Source organism: Urocitellus parryii, chromosome 7 (assembly GCF_045843805.1).
Source record: "Urocitellus parryii isolate mUroPar1 chromosome 7, mUroPar1.hap1, whole genome shotgun sequence".
NCBI classification, from domain to species: Eukaryota; Metazoa; Chordata; class Mammalia; order Rodentia; family Sciuridae; genus Urocitellus; species Urocitellus parryii.
Genome location: NC_135537.1, coordinates 57381358 through 57398498, shown reverse-complemented (window position 1 = coordinate 57398498; position 17141 = coordinate 57381358). Strand labels below are relative to the sequence as shown.

Sequence of the window (17141 nt, the reverse complement as noted above, 5' to 3'; positions counted from 1 at the left end):
AAAATATTTTTTTCATCATTAGTGAAAATGGGTCTCTTAGAGAGATGAATTTTGGTCCTTGAGACATAAAACAGTTCCATTTTTACATATATGAGATGTAACAATGCAGAGGTATTCAGTTAAGAAGAGATGGCAAACAAAAGACATGATGAGTAAAAGCAAACCAAATCTGTGCTCTACATTGATGTATCTTCCACTTTAACATTCAGGATAGTCTCTGTCGTAAGTGCTTTCATTTGAGTAATTCTATAGTTTATGGAATTTTCAGGAAAAAATTAGCAGGCTGCCTGCTGATAGTGCACTTTAAATAATACCCAGGATATTGGAGCGGTATTTCCCCGGCAGGCAGCCAGAAACACTGAATCTGGAGCACAACTCTGTATTGTCCTTTAAAAGAACAGATAGATGAAGATGTACTACGACTGCTCCCAAGGAAACTTGCCAGAGTAAAACCTCCCTGCTCTAAAATGAAAACAAGCCTCCTGGCTCTGGCTTTTAGTTTTTCTAATTGCTTTTGCACACATCTTCCTCATAGAATTCTCCCAACAAGCCCATAAAGTGGTTACTATTATCACTTTATAAGGGAAATGGAGGCTTACCATGGTTGCACAGCTGGGCTATGGGCAGGTGTTCAAACCCAGAGCCCATGGGCATCGCCATTGCTCCTATTACCTACACTATAAATTCTCCAATTTCAAATTGGATTTGTGGAAGGCACAAGAAGTTTGGAGAGGCTTAGCTACGGTGATCTTCCAGGTGGAGACAGACATGGACGGATATGAGCTGTGACAGAAGATTCCAGTTGGGAATGAGGAGGGGTTAGCGGTCAAGTCAGAGTCACCCTTCCTTGGTGTGGGTAACGCATGTTGTAATTAGTTATTTGTGTGTCCAAGTTCTTCATTTAGAAAACCTGTATATAGTTACTTCCCAGGATCTGTCACCTGTGCCTCGTATCATTGTAACCTTAATTGGAGCGTCTGTGGCTTCTCATTTAGTCTCTTTCACGTCACAAAAGAAGCGTGTCTTAGTAGGGAAGGCTGCAGGGACTGAGGTCACACCCAGGCAAGTGGAAAATCTTCAAGTGTTCTGGTAACATTTGGACACTCCCAACACTTAGCAGTGAAAAAGTCAACATTTGCCAAATTTCTAAGCTGTCCTTATCCGTCAAGTTATTTTCCCCCTTTATCCTTGTTTCCATTCCTTAGCAAACTTACCACCAGGAGCTGTTTATATGGTAATCGTGGGATGCTAAGAGTACACATTTAGAATAGGGGACAACAGGATTGAAAACTTTTAATAACATACCACAGATGGATCTAGAAATGCCTCAGAACTTCTCATTTGAACTTTCCTCCTGATGGAATCTATTTGTATCACTGGTTTCAGCCCCTTGTAGACTTGGAGGGAGCGGTGAAAGATGAACAGGCAGTGCTTAGCCACAAGGGGAGAACAACGTCATCCAGCCCCTAGAATAGCAACAGCAATAAATATGGCCATGTCGCTCTTCAGCCGAGGCTGAAACGACAGACGGGATCACATTTACGGCACCCAACAGGCCTACTGGTGACAAGGGGTGGATCGGGGGATTGGAGGAATTGTGTACAAAAGTGGATGCTCACTTAGAGGCTTGATTTCAGGGCTGTGACTTAGCACAGGAAGAGGGCACAGGCCACAGACCCCACCACAGAGACTCGCCAACCTCCAGGCCTCAGGGGAGGACGTCCTAAATCAGCTTCCAAGACAGCTGGCAGAAGGCTCTTAAGAGCTGAGCCGAGAAGTCCCCTGCATGTCTGAGAACTTGCTGCTATCTGCAGCTGCCCTAGCCATCAAGGCACACGCGTAATGAGGGAGGTGAAAAAGAGGGCTGTCGTTGGTCATCAGTTATTTAAAGAGGGCCCATCGTATTTCAGCCACTTCATTGTACAGAATCAGCATCTTTGCTCTGGGAGATCTCAGAGGAAGGGGCATCTCCCTCCCTTCAAAACTCAAGTGTCCTTTCGAGACTTGGCCATTGGGTTCTAGACACTTCTGGGACTTTGGGTACTTCACCTTCATCTGTCCATTTTCACTATATTTGGACTTTATACATTGTGTAGTCTTATCTCTAGGTAATTGTGGTTTTACCATCTTTACCTTCTTTTGTCACTTGGAATTGGCAGGACTGGGTTTTTCCATTTTCATAACCTGCATCTGGCAGCCTCTTAGGTTGCAAAGTTTTTAAGCTAGGCTGTGTAGCTGATTCTTCCCAAGTGCTTTGGAAATCAAAGCATCACCTGAATCTGACTTTTTTTTTCCTTTCTCTGTTAAACTTCCCTGCTCTGAAATGATAGTTTCTTATAAAGCCATTCTCTTCCTCTCTGTGGTCTTTGTGGTCTACTGATCTCTCCAGTCTGTCCCCACAGGGAATCACTGGAAGATGGCTCATTTTGACCACGTCACCTATTTCTTTCATGTAGCTTTAATAGGCACAGACTCAACTCCATGCTTTCGTTTGTCTCAGTTACATGCTGAGGATTTAAATTCACCTTTTCTCACAGTATTGACTTTATTTGAAAAATACAGCATTTTAAAAAAAATGAAAGCCAATGTGCTTTAGAGTTGGATGCAACATGAAATCCAGCACTGTGTTCTATTGTTTCTGTTATCTCAGCTTCTTTAGGATCTTAAGACCAACAAGATAAGTGAAGTAGGCTTTTATAGCACTAGCTCCTGTGTTTGTTCTCTCAATATCCTTGGTGATGTTGGATGGCTAAGAAAAAAATCATGCCAGTGTGTCGAAGTTGATGCCAAAGGAACATAGATGACTATTTGGTGCCCAGAATCTGCGGCTGCCCAGAATCTTATCTTGTCCTATTTTTACCTTCACAAAGTAAAATCTTACTTAGAGCAACCCTTTGCAACATTAGCAATTTCCTTCTTTGAAGCTTCTGTCTGAATTTTAGTGCCATTTTTCTCATATGGCCAGAGACAATGCAGACATAAATTAATCACTTTTTATTTATTGACTAAAACACACACACACACACACACACACACACACACATACACACACAAACACACACACACACACAGAGAAGGACATTTGAAAAAATAAATTCCAATGTATTATTAAATATTCTAATTTGAATTACAAAGATAGGCACTGAATGATCTTACATTCCTAGAAAGATTCCTTTAAGCATAAAAAAAAAAAATGAGAAAACCAAGTGTCTGGGAAGACTCCCTGAATCATTTATTGGGAAATAGCTAGAAATAGGCAACTTCCACTGAGAGAAGGGCATTCTGTAGTGATGAAAGAATACTTAAAATGTACACAAGCACATTTTAATTTAGGAAGAAAGCACTAGCTTTAGGAAATATACCTAATTAAAAGCTGCAATTTCGAGCTTAAGCATGAAGTATACTCTGTGGAATATGCTTTTTCCAAAATTATGTCTAAAAAAATCTAGAGAATTTTATAGTTGCAAACATTTCTAAATAAAGCTCTTCACTCTTGTTGCATTAATGAAGGAAATGTTAATGATGTTACTAGTTTTATTCCAATAGTAGAGCACACTGGGATGTGACCCCTTTTTTTTTTAGATTTTGCTTACCTTCATTCATGTAATCAGTGCTGTTTGCAGAATATTGATACAACCATCAAGTGTTCTTTTAATGATCTACTCAACAGGCACAGCATGAAATTCACTCGTGGATGTATGAGTAGTTTCTAAGGATTTTATCATGTCTTTTCTGTCATTAGAAAGTTTATTATCTACCTCAGAGAGATTATTTCATATGTGTCATTGAAGTCCAAATGGCTAGGATTCATGTTAAATCATTAGAATTTTTAAAAATGAACTTCAAAAGTGCAAACAATCTAGCAGGATAGATCCTCCAGGAGAAAACATTTACCCAGAATATATAAAAATCAATTATTTTTACCTTCCTATCATTATTGATTTTTCTATATCATGTGTAAACATTGTGCTAAATACTTAACTTTAAAAAAATCACAATCCTCACAATATGCCAATAAAGGTGGTATACTTTCTTTACTGTGCCCACGATCATGTAGCTGGTGATTGGTGAAACCAGGACTGGAATTAGTTCTGACTGTAAAGTCTGATCTCTTAACTATTTCTCAGTATGCCAGCCTGGAGAATAATGCTAAGTTGACATGGAGAAATGACACAGTGAAGTATAACCTTGGCCACTGTACTCACAATAGGAAGACCCCACAGTACCGGGCCAACAAAGTCCAGATTCATCACTGTAACTCAAGTAACTGAACAGAAGTCAGTGAAAAAAGAGAAGTCTTTATACTTTGATGCCAAAGTATAAAGAGGGGGCTGAGGAGCTGGCCCATGCACAGACTGAGGCAAGGAGTGGGCAACACTGAGGCTGCAGATGTAATAGAGTATGTGTGGAATTTGGAGCTATGAGCCTTGTGTTTTAATTTCAGCTCTACCATTTATTAGTGGATGGACAACTCCACACCTCAATTCCCATTCCTTATCTCTAAAAGGGAGTTGTTGGGCCATCAAATGAGTGCTATTTATAAAGGCACTTTGTAAATTTTAGAAGGAATTCCTGTCTTATAATAGGAATGTTGATACAAATTTGTGATAAGTGTTATCTCATTTTTAGGAAGATATTCTTTTCATCCTCCTTCCCCCAATATTTTCTACCCACTCTAAACAATTTTATTCCTGCAGTAAAACATTCAGTGACTTAAGGATTAGATAATATTTGTGAGACTAGGGGAGCCATAGTTGCTGACCATGATTGTGCTTTATATAGTGAGGCTGGGTTGTGTAAGAAAATGATCTCTAGACCAGACTTCTGGATTTAAGAGTCAGTTTTGACACTACTAATAGTGTGAGTTTGTGAAGTTTAACTGGCCACTCTCTGCTTCAATATCCTCATTGATAAAATAGGGATGATATTTTTCTCTGCCTTTAAGGGATTTTCCAAGTGTTAAATGCAATATACATAAAAAGCCCTCAAAACAGTACCTGGTACACAGTAAATATTCCAAAAAATTAGTAATCTAGTAGTGCAAATACATCTGTTTAAATTTCATATGGTCCATAAACATGTATTCTGAACACATACATCTTTCATGACTGTAGAGATGGATGGAAACAGATAGATGTTAACTGCTTTCCATTAGAAATATTGCTCAAAGTGAATTTTTTACTAAGAAACAAAGATTTTAGCATATTGTTAGCATTGTTATTTATTCTTTGGGAAATCAGAAGATTCAATTATTGTAATTTATAATAACCTCACTGCTAGAGTCTCTTGAATTAACAAGTTATGCTTGACATGATAATTTGCTCTGGGTTGTAAAAAAAACCAGAGGAAACATGGCTATTGTTGATCACTGTAGCATTTGCTTAGAAGCCAACAGGTGAAAAATTGCACATTTTTAGGGAAGAGTGGTAAAGTTTTCACATCTTGATCTTGGGAACTCTAACTGGTGGCTTGGCACCTTATGACTTGGCATCATAGGCTTTTACCTGTTTTGTAGAGGTTGTTCCAAATTATTTAACGTTTTCTTCCAGGCACAATTAAGTCAGCCTTTTCACTTTCACACACTAGACTGCTTTACAAATTTTACAGATGGTAAAACAAGAGGCTGAGAACTGTTAATACACTAAATTGATAGTTGTCAAACCTTATATGCACCAACGAAACCTGGATGACTTTAAAACACAGATTGCTGGGCCCTACCCCCCAGAGCTAATGATTATGTAGAATGTGCATTTTTAACCAGTTCCCAGGCAATGATGGATTGCTCATCAGAGGACCACACTTTAGGAACTACTGTGATAAATTAAATATGGAAGCCAGGGTGATTAGAGCTCTGGTAAAATAGCCAGAACCATTGCAATTTTTGTACCAAATCAATGTACTCTATGAGCCATCTTTTATCTCTCTTAACTAGATAATGCTTAGAGTTTTGCAGATGCTTGAAAATATCAGATAACAGGAATTGTCTTCACATTTAAGATAAAAAAAAATTGAGAATCATTTCTAAATGAGGAACCCTCCTTTGTTTGGGGTGGAGTACGCATTCCCTGGTCCACATATATGCCTTGGTTTCACACATGGTGAAAAGCCCCTTTGACACATACAGATTTTTCATGCCACTACATCTTGGTCACTGAGCTCTTGTGCACAGTGTGCTTTTGGTCACAGTATGACTAGTTTGCAGTGTGCTTGATTTCTCATACCTATTTAATGTGAGTGAATACACCCTGCCTTTTTTTTTTACTGTATGTAAATCCTATGTAATTCACATGGATTAGATTACTGGCATGGGTCAAGGCAAAACAGGTAAACTAATTTTTGCTTAGTATTAACACTGTTACTGTCAGGATAAAGTGGAGACAATTCAATTTTTCTATATGTTTAAAAGATATATATTTTTTTAATTTTGGAAGATCTGCTTTTGAACTTGCTTAGTTAAATATATTCTTTGGAGAATATCGCCATGTCTGTTTTCTAATTTGTCAAGAAATATAGCCATGGGATGTTCTTTTCTTTAAAAATAGAGACCTCTTGTGGTCATTCATAATAGTGCATTAAAAATCAAAAACCATAAGGATATTCTAATTTGTCATGTTTCAATATATCTGGTTTAGATGACCTTCATTAAAAAAAAAAACAAGAATTACCTAATAAATAAAGATTACCTCAAAATCTTTAAGATCAGTAACAAGACTTAACATAGTGTGTATATATATATACACACACACACACACACACACACACACACATCCACATCATTGAGTCACAATAATAGTATATAATTAAATCAAAATCTTATTGAAAGAGGAAAGTGCAGAAATCATAATTGTCAAGGTCAAGGAACTTTCCCAAACTTGGAATGTCTATCTATGTAGCCAAAATATTTAGTATATTTTTATTATAATTTTATCATAATTTAATAGGTAAGGTGACTCAGACGCAGAGAAGTTATGTATGTTGTTTTAAAACATCTTGGTAATAGTTTGAAATTTGCCATAGTAGTATTTATACTATTATGGCAAATCAAATCCATTTGGACTTCATTCACTCAAAAACATTTAAATGATAAGGTGCTGTAATAACTAGTAACATAAAAGATTGTCAATTTACAGAGTCATGAGACACAATCCAGATTTGTAAATATCAAATTTGTCAAATGAAAATCACTACATCACACATAGCATTTCTACAGCAGTAGGCTACCAGCCTACAACTTATTATTATTTGTCACTGTTTTATTGATGTTGGTTACCTATTCTTTTTCTCCATCAATTAATAGGCAATTTGGATGCATCTTTTATGTACCAAGCACTATTCTGGATTCCTGGTGATATAAAATGAATAATATTGAATCCTTGTCCTAAGCCTTAAAAGGCTTAGTCTAATGAACATGAAAGACATAAATAGTGGTTTGATATCATAGTTGATAAGAGCTCTCATAGAAATGTATATATCTATGTGAAATAGTTTCCAAGAAAGTGGCTATATTTTCCCCAAAGCCCAGTTCAAGTGGTCTACAGCTTGAAAGTTCAACACTCCTTGGTTTAGGGCTATTATAATATTGTAGAAAATAATACTGACTAGTAGTAAGAAATTCATTTTTGAGTTATAGTTTTGTCACTAACTCTAGGATTTTGGACTAATTTCTCAGCTACTAAATCTCATTTCCAGGGTGGTAGAGTACTTGCCTAGCATGCATGATCCTCAACACTGCAAAAAAAAAAAAAAAAAAAAAAAAAAGGAGTGTGTCGCAACTATCAATTATGGATTGTCATAAAGACAAAACTAAGTTATAAGAAAGTGATATGTGTTCTTTAGATGCAAAAGTTTTATGTCATTTGTTTATAAAGTATTAATGCAGTATCTACTTCATGGTTTTAAAATTTCTACTGGGAAGATGTGCTAGAGAAAGTGCTCAGTGTTCCATAGTGGACAGATTGCTGTGTGCATATCTACTTTCTTCCTAAGCACAGTGAAAATAATGAAAGGTACCTAAGACAGTGGGTGTCTGAGAAATGGAGAAGGAAATAGAACTAAAGTTGGTTGGGACAGGAAGAAGTGATAAAAGCAGATTAGTATACAAATGTACTCATTCACAGATTTTTTTAGTATTTATTTTTTAGTTGTAGTTGGACACAATATCTTTAATTAATTAATTAATTAATTTTTATGCAGTGCTGAGGATGGAACCCAGGGTCTTGCCCGTGCTAGGCAAGTGCTCTATTGCTGAGCCACAACCCCAGCCCCTCATTCACAGATTTAATCAGGATTTTCCTGGCTATCATCATAAAAAACAATTTATTAAATACTGAATAAGAGATACATTCCAAGGTATGTCAGTAAATGTTTAACAACCAATTCTCTGGGGAAAAAGAAACATACCATGTACGGATCTCTGTACTATAAATACTACTATGGCAAATTTCAAACTACTAACATAGTATCATTGAACAAAGAGTTAGGAAGAGATGCACAATAGCATACCCTTATATACTATTTTCATCATGTAGATATAATACATAAATAAACTCAAGAGCATAGATAATAAGATAATTAGGGAGTGATGAATTTTGAGTATTTCTTTAAAAATAATTTATTAAGTAAAAAAATCAATTTGATTAATTTTTAGTAATGGCTGGATTGAAAATCAGCTTGCAAAATTCCTGAAAATTTAACATTTAGCTATCATGAGCTAATGGCAGCACAACACTGGGTATATTGGCAACTGTCCTAATATCATACTTTCACAGGGATACCCTCAAAGCCATTTAAAAAAATTTTTTTGTAGTTGTAGGTGGACAGAATGCCTTTATTTTATTTGGTGCTGAGGATCAAACCCAGTGCCTCACAGGTGTGAGGCAGGTGCTCTACCACTGAGCTACAGCCACAGCCCCCTTAATATAATACTAGTTGTGGTAAAGATTATTGCCTCTTCTGGGAAGCCTCTCCGTGTTAGGTCCTTTGCTCTCATAATTTAAATATTTAAGCTATTACAACACTACATTTAAATGTTATTTTTCTCCTTCCACATAGGGCCAGTGACCGTGAGTTTTAACTCCATGTCTTCTGCATCCAGTACTATGCCTGGAACATGTGGTGTTCACTAAATGTATACTGAAACATTAATTTTCCTGAATCTGGCTTCTATCCTCTGGGAGCCCACAATAATGCTAGGACATACAAAGACATAGTACAGAATATAAAGACAATTTAATAGAAGCTCTGAACTAACACCTGAATAGATAATATGATTTTTGTATTACCTACCAGTGGTTTTTACTGGGATACAAAAATAAAAGGAAATGATATTCTTTTAGTGTTCACATCTTTAAGAGGTAAAAACAATACATATCCAATTATAGAAAAATTAGAATCTACAGAAGCATAAAGAAATAGAAACCACTTGTATTTCACAAAGTTGATATATTAGTGAGAAGAAGTTAAGACATAAGCATCTGGAAAACCCCAAATAACACTGCCTATTATGGTTTAGATATGTGTTGTCCCCCAAAAGTGCATGTGTGAGACAATGCAAGAAAGTTTGGAGGTGAAATGATTGGGTTGTTATGAGAACCTTAACTTAATCAGTGCATTAATCCACTGATAAGGATTAACTGGGTGGTATCTGTAGGCAGATAGGGTGTGGCTGAGTGGTAGGTCATTGGGGGGCATGCCTTTGGAGTTTATATTTTGTCTCTGGTGAGCAATGCTGAACTTTGTTGTTATGGTTTGGATGTAAGGTGTCCCCCAAAAGCTCACGTCTGAGACAATGCAAGAAGGTTCAGAGGAGAAACGTTTGGGTTGTGAGAGTCTTAACCCAATCAGTGAATTAACCCTCAGATGGGGATTAACTTAGTGGTAACTGAAGTGATAGGGTGTGGCTGGAGGAGGTGGGAATTGGGGGCATGGCTTTGGGGTATATATTTCTATCTAGCAAGTTGAGACCTTTCTTAGCTTTCTGATCATCATGTGAGCTGCTTCCCTCTGCCATACTCTTCCATCATGATGTCTTGCGTCACCAAGAGTCCTGAGAAATGGAGCCTGTTGTCTATGGATTGAGACCTCTGAAACTGTGAGCCCCTAAATAAATCTTTCCTCCTCTACAGTTGTTCTGGTTTGGACCTTTTAGTCACAGCAGCGAAAGTGCTGACTAAAACACTCTGCTTCCTGATTGTCATTCCCTGAGCTGCTTTCCTCCACCACACACCACACTCTTCCACCATGATGTTCTGCCTCACCTTGAGCTCAAAGGAATGGAGCCAGCCTTCTATGAACTGAGAATTCTGAAACTATGCATCAAATGAACTCTTCCTCTTCTAAAATTGTTCTTTTCAGGTCTTTTTTTTTTGTAGCAATGGGAAAGCTCACTAAAACACTGCCTTAATCCAGATGGCTTATATATATATATATATTTTTAAGTATGGAGCTTTGGAGATGGAGGTGGTTATGGTAGTTCTGCTCCCCAGTGTCTTCATAGGTTATTTCCCTCCCAGCTCATGACTTAGCCATTCCTAGTGTGTGGCCTCCTTCCTCCTCATCTAAGTCAGTGTCCACTTTCCTGGGGGCAGGATGGAGATGGGGATGAGGAGGCAAACATCTGGCTGCCTCTGTGAGGATGATTCTTAGAACATGTGTGTGGCACATCCATGCCCTTTTGTTTGAATACAGTCATAGGGCCACATTTAGCTGCAGTGTAGCCTGGGAAATGCAGTTTTTATTCTCAGCAGCCACGTGCTTTGCTAAAATTTCTATTACCAAAGAAGAAGTGGAAAATAGATGTTTTTAGGGCCAACTGGAGATTTTGTTAGTTTTTCCTTAAACTGAAAATACAGGAATTGACATAAGTTATGTCCATTTTGAAGATTTTTGATGCATATTGATAAATTTCCCTTCAGAGGCCCTTCACATGTTTACATTGCCAATGAATATGAATACTTGGTACTAAACACCGACAGAGCAATCAGGCGGCTCATTCAATGCCCACTATATGGTTTTGCTACTGAGAAGATGTAATGGAGAAGGAAGTTCTTAGTGTTTGATGAACCAGGGTTTTGTTGTCAGGCCTCTTTCAGCTGCAAGCATTAGATGGCTCAACATGAGTGTTGCATTTATTCAAATATTGAGGTGATTTGGCAAAATCAAGGAAAAAGGAACTATATAATATATTGCAGAATCTGGGGTTGGGAAATTAAAAATACAGTTCTTCTTCTGAAGAATGGGAGGATTATATAGATACTGTAGTTGTAAGAATTGTGAGGCCTAAAAAGAGAGGATTCAGTGTAGTATGATGTCTTTTCCTGTCAGTGGAAGGGCTCTTAGGCACCTTTCCATCAACTGCTACATTCCGGGCAGTGTCTTGGTGCTTTTTTTCTTGGTACAATTCTCTCCTCCAATTCCCATGGCATTCTGGGTTGGCACATATTTTTACACATACATATTTTATATGTGATGAAGTAAAAGCTGAAGAGACAGCAGAGTGACAGCTGACTTTAAGATCTATTCTGTCTAATTTCAAAGTTTGTTCATTCCCCTTCTACTTTAAAGCAAACTGAGGGTGGAGCTCAATGGTAGAGCACTTGCTTGGCATGCTTGGGGACCTGGACTCAATACTAGGCCTGGGGTGAGGTGGGGGCAGTGACCTGATTAAAAAACAAATTCTGCAAGATCCCTTTTGCTTAAGCATTTAAACTAATATAAGAATATATGAAGACAGTACAAAATCTTTTAAAATTGTAAAAATTGCAGGGAACAAATGAAGTGCTGTCTTTATTGCACTCTTTGGAAGAACCTCAGGAGATTTTTGTGTCTCCTAGTGGCCCTTCCTATCTGGGCTGGGCACCATCCCTTCCTTTCTCACAGTATCTTGTGCTTGCCCTAAGACAGTTTTAATCTTTATTGTGCTTATCTATTTGTTGTCTCTGCCACCAGAATTATATTTTGGGTGCCAGGTTTCAGGTCACACACAACTTTGTATTCCCCGGATCTAGTAAAATACCTGGAAAATAGTAGGTACTCAATGTTTGCTGCACAAATTACACAGGGATTTATTTCATGATCCTATTTATATGTATTTACTAAAAATGTTATCAGTTTACTATGATGCCAAATCTTAAGAGGTATACAATGGTAATTAGTATTAAAGCATGATTCTGCCTATGACTATAAAGATACTTTTATAAGTCTGAGCTTGTGAATAATATTACGTGTCTACAACGTGCCAGCTGAGTGTTTAAACATTTTATTTATGTATTAAGTTCTTGCAAAAATCTTATGAGCAAAATAAAAATTACCTCCACTTCAAAAATGGGGAAGAAGAAAAAAACTAGGACATAAGTCCAGGTAGTTCTGCTGTAAAATTTTGTGTTTAACAACTAGTCTGTTTTACATCGCTATTGTTTATTTTTATTTTTTTTTCCTTTTTCATGAGAGCATCTTCTAGTGAAAACTCATTGGTCCTGATTAATCTGTCACCGGAACTTCCTTTTCACCAAAGAGCCCTAAGTATCTTGGGAAACTGCTCCCTTCTACCCAAACAACCTCCAAAGCCAATGAGTAATTTGCTATCTCCATCTTTCCCTTACTCACCGTAATAAGCAGGGACTCATATTTTAGATTTTTTTTTTTTAACCTAAAATACTCCCAGGTGCGCCTCCCAGCTGACTGCCGCGCTCCAGGCTCTCGTGCGCGCGCAGAGCTCTGCTTCTCTGCGGCCTCGGCCCCGCAGCTTCTCGCGGGTGAAAACTACACTTCCCAGAGGTCTCTTCATCGTCCCCCCATCAGGCGTCGGGGCAAACCTAGAGAAGCTCCGCCAGGCGGCGTGGGTGGGAGAAGCGCAGGGCGGACGGGCGAGGCTCCCTGCGCTCCAGCACTCCGCAATGGCTCGGAGGCAGGACGAGCAGAGGGCGGGAGCGCCCTTGATGGCGGAAGGCAAGTCCGACGCGGAGGTTAAGCTCATTCTGTACCACTGGACGCATTCCTTCAGCTCTCAAAAGGTACAGGCCTCGGCTGCCAGGGGCCGCGCGGATCGGGTTTCAGCACCGGGACAGCTCCCGCTGGGTGTCGCCGGGCCACGCCGGCCTACCCAGAAACCCGCCTCCGGAGTCCTAACCCGGCGGGCACGCGCTCCGGGGCTGGGGTGAGCTTTGGGAAAAGGCGGGAGAATCCGTCTGGGATGGAAAGGGAGTGACCCAACACTGCCAGTCGTGACATGCAATGAGAAAGCATCACTTTCAGAATCTGAAAGGCCTCTCTGGATCTTGCGCGCCGGGCCCTGTGGAGTCTGGCAGACGGAGGCGCCTTAATTCAACCGCTTAATAATCTACATTCTTTTTTAACCCTCCCTTCTTCACTCTTCCTAAAATTCACTCTCTCCATCAAGGCCCAGGATACCTGTACTTCAACCTCTTGCCGGGGAAGGACTCATAGTGAGGTTTAGGACATAAAGTGGTGGTGATGGGAAAGGTGACTACAATCAATACAGACAGAATCATTTTCAGTACTTTGTCTTCTCTATTTTTTTTTTTTTTTTTTAAGAGTAGGACCCTGGAATACATCTCACTTATTCGTTCTATGAATAGTTATCATTATAAAGAACGTTTAAAATGTTAATATCTCTGGAAGCCCAGCAAGGCTGCTTAGTAGTATCCAGGAAGTCATTTAACGGAAAGCTTATCTGCACTTGCAGTAACCCTTGTGAACTCTTCCAGGTGCGTTTGGTAATTGCTGAAAAGGCATTGAAGTGCGAGGAACATGATGTAAGTCTGCCCCTGAGTGAGCACAATGAGCCTTGGTTTATGCGTTTGAACTCAACTGGAGAAGTGCCTGTCCTTATCCACGGGGAAAACATAATTTGTGAGGCCACTCAGATCATTGATTATCTTGAACAGACTTTCCTGGATGGTAATGTTAAGGCTATTTGTGATTTCTTGGATTTACTCTCAACACAAATGTGCACCTTCTTTCTCTCCCCCGTCCCTCTCCCCTCCCTCTCCCCCTCTCTCTCCCCTTTCTCATTTTATTATGGTGGATTAGTTATTAAAAACCTTTTCCATTTCCATAAGCACACGAATATAATATAGGTCAATAACAAATTTTGCATAAACCAGTATGCATAAACTCTGTTTAAAAGAATTTCATTTAAAGTACAAATGTTAATGTCAAATTTTTTCTTTTAAATCTATTTGCAGAAAACCCTGCAGGTGTTGTGGCTTGTGGTTGTGATTTAATTGCCTTAGAGTCAAATTCAGAATACTGATTCTAAATATACACTGTGAAAACCAATTCAATCTATCAAGTGGTTTCATCTTAAGAGGAAAAAGAGGAATAAACCTCAGAAAAAGTAGAATAGAACATTAGTGTACTTCGATTTCTATGTCCTAGTACTTCTGTATAGTTGGAATTTTTAAAATCTTTTTTTTTAAAAAAAAACAGAATAGGGCTTAAATTTGTATAGTGTTTGTCAGTAATAGTCATTTAATAGCTTATATATCAAACATTTTATAGTTTCTATTTGTCATCAAATGAACCTGTCTGAGACAGGCAAGATAGACTAATTATTACCATTTTGTACATGAAGAAAGAGGAACAGAGAGCTACTCAAGGCAATGTGGCCATTTTATAGCAGGGTCTTTGGCCGCTATCGCCTTCATACCAAATGGGCTGTTTCCCGTAGTCTTTGCCACTTACGTGTTCTCACTTATTCCTAATGACAACCCTTTTAGGTGAACTGTGGCTTCAGTGATTTGCCCAAGATTACACTGCTGATCGCTGGTGGAGCTGAGGGCAGGGCATGGGGATCCTAATTTTCAGCTGAGTTTTCTTCTAAGAGAACTGAGATCCAGTTACTTTTCATCTACTACTAGTTATGCTAATGTTTAATTTCATAGGATGAAACCAGCACGTAAACCCGAATTAGAAGCAACTGAGGAAGGAAATTACCAGACCAAGAATTATCTGAGGTATCCAGAAGGAAAATGGGTATGAGACCTAAATTAGGAGGATGGGAAAGCCCAAGAACTTAGATGAGCAATCCCTATTCTTATTTGTGTGTGTGTGTGTGCCGCGCACGCACGCATGTGCGCACATACATATACATATACACATATACACTCGCTAAGGGAATACCACTATTAAAATTTCTTAGATTCTGGATTCTGATTGGACGATTAAAGGTGACCTTGGCCTAAATCAAATGTTTTCATGAACTACTTATTCTTCACTATTATTTGTTGTTGCTTATATGCTGGGAATCATACTGAAAATAGTGACTGATTTGACAATTTTTCTCAACCTTAAGCTTTTTGGAAATGGATAAGTCTGTTTATAATTTGTATTTCTTGGGAGAAATGATTATGCTAATGAACAAAAAATGTGTAAGAATTCTATTTTATATGATAAAAATTTTTAAGTGGAAACTCATATTTAAATCTTTTTGGTAGCGTTGATGAACTAATACTACTACTGTCATATTACACATCTCTTGCACCTTCTTTTTCTCCTTCTTATACTGTTTTTCCTCCTGAGAAATTCTGCAATGATATTTTATGACATAGTAATGTTACTGATATTAGGTTTCCTTAAAATTTTCCTTAGGCTTTCTCTTTTGCTCTTACCATATAATAATGACAAAAATGAAATGCATTCTGGGTCTTGCTAAGTTATATTTAGATAATTAACCCAGGGAAATACTGTTTTTTTATGATTGCTTATTGAAATAGAGGGGAGGTTACTCTGAACTACATGATAGAATGGAAATATAGAATTGCAGTCTTTGTTCTGGTTGAGCTTTTATAAGAATGAAACCAAGAGTTCCAGCTTTTAGTCTGATGCACCTACTAAGTTGCTGAATACCTTTAGTGATTAAATTTCTCTATTTGCCTTTTAGATTAAGTGATTCAGGTTTATCAGTTGTAGAGATAAAGCAAGTCCAATGAACTCTTATTTCACTCTTTCCTCTTTCCCAGGAGGGTAAGTATCCAATTGGAAAGGATTAAAAAAAAAAGATTAAGGGATCTATAATTTATGGTAGATAGAAAGACAGAAAGAGAGCAATAGTCATATAAATCAAGCCTAATCCAGTTGAAAGGTCAAGATGAAATTTACCTCAGAGTATTGGAATTAAAAAAAACAAAACACACATCAGTGTTATCACTATTGTAATTAAGATACTTAATTTTTATCTTTAAGAACTCATGGGGAAATAGGAAAAGAGCCAGACAAGTGATAAACGTAATCCCAGCAGTTAAAAGAAAGGAGAGAGTGGAATCCTATGATCCTGACATTTAAACTGTGTTGTATCCACCAGCAGCACTGACATCACCCAAGAGCTTGTTAGAATGCAGCACTGTAAATCTCACAGCAGATCTACAGAATTAGAACCTTTGTTTTAACAAGAACCCTGCATGATTTATATGTACATTAAAGTTTGAGAATAATGCTATAAATTACTGTGTTGAAGCTTTAAGCACTGCTGTAAATTACTGACTTGAAGTCTGGCAGAATTCTAGAATGGACTGCCAATGTTTTTTTTTCCCCTCCTTTCCAATTAAATAACTACTCTCCTGGGAAAGAGAAACGAGTGAAATAAGAGTTGGTTGGATCTGTTGTATCTCTGCAACTGATAAAATTGCCAAGGGTTTTTAAAATATAGTTTTAAAAGTTTTGGGTCTTTCAGTAGAAGAAACTAGTTTAAGTCTCAACATGGCTTGAGAATGTGACAAACATATTTTAAAAAGGTGTCTATTATGTACCAGCCATGGTTGTAGATACATTGTATCTTGATGTAAGTAGAGCATTTCAGATCACTTTATACAATACCCTTGTGGGATAAAGAGACAAATATAGCTAGCTGATAGTAATGCACCATTTGTAGATGAATAAATTAGCATGTTGACGGATATTCATTTATAGATTTCTTACACCAGGTTGCCCTTCTAGCTATGGACTCTTATTTTACTTATGATTATTTTTATCATGCTTTATTTTAAATATGTGAATGACTTATAGAGTACTGTAAGCACCATGAGGTCAGAGACAATGCCTATCTTATTAAAAACTGTATTCCCAATGCCTTGCACAAATGAATGCTTTTTAATAGGTGCTTTAAAATGCTTTTGAATGATTAA

General features: G+C 37.9%; 1 protein-coding gene across 7 annotated transcripts in view; it reads left to right on the top strand.

Moving 5' to 3' along the window:
* The window catches only part of Gdap1 (ganglioside induced differentiation associated protein 1), a 47907-nt gene that overhangs the window by 17455 nt on the left and 13311 nt on the right, over nucleotides 1-17141 (top strand). Inside the window, exons 1-2 of one of the 7 annotated variants that reach the window (XM_026380045.2) lie at nucleotides 12856-13010; nucleotides 13725-13917. The exons of 1 other annotated variant lie outside the window; for it this stretch is intronic. In XM_026380045.2, coding sequence (XP_026235830.2) covers nucleotides 12894-13010; nucleotides 13725-13917 — 310 coding nt within the window. In that variant the 5' untranslated portion in view covers nucleotides 12856-12893. Of the gene's footprint in view, nucleotides 1-12855; nucleotides 13011-13135; nucleotides 13154-13724; nucleotides 13918-17141 lie in introns of those variants that run through there. 5 more of the 7 variants (XM_026380046.2, XM_026380047.2, XM_026380048.2 and 2 more) reach the window with 5 other exon arrangements.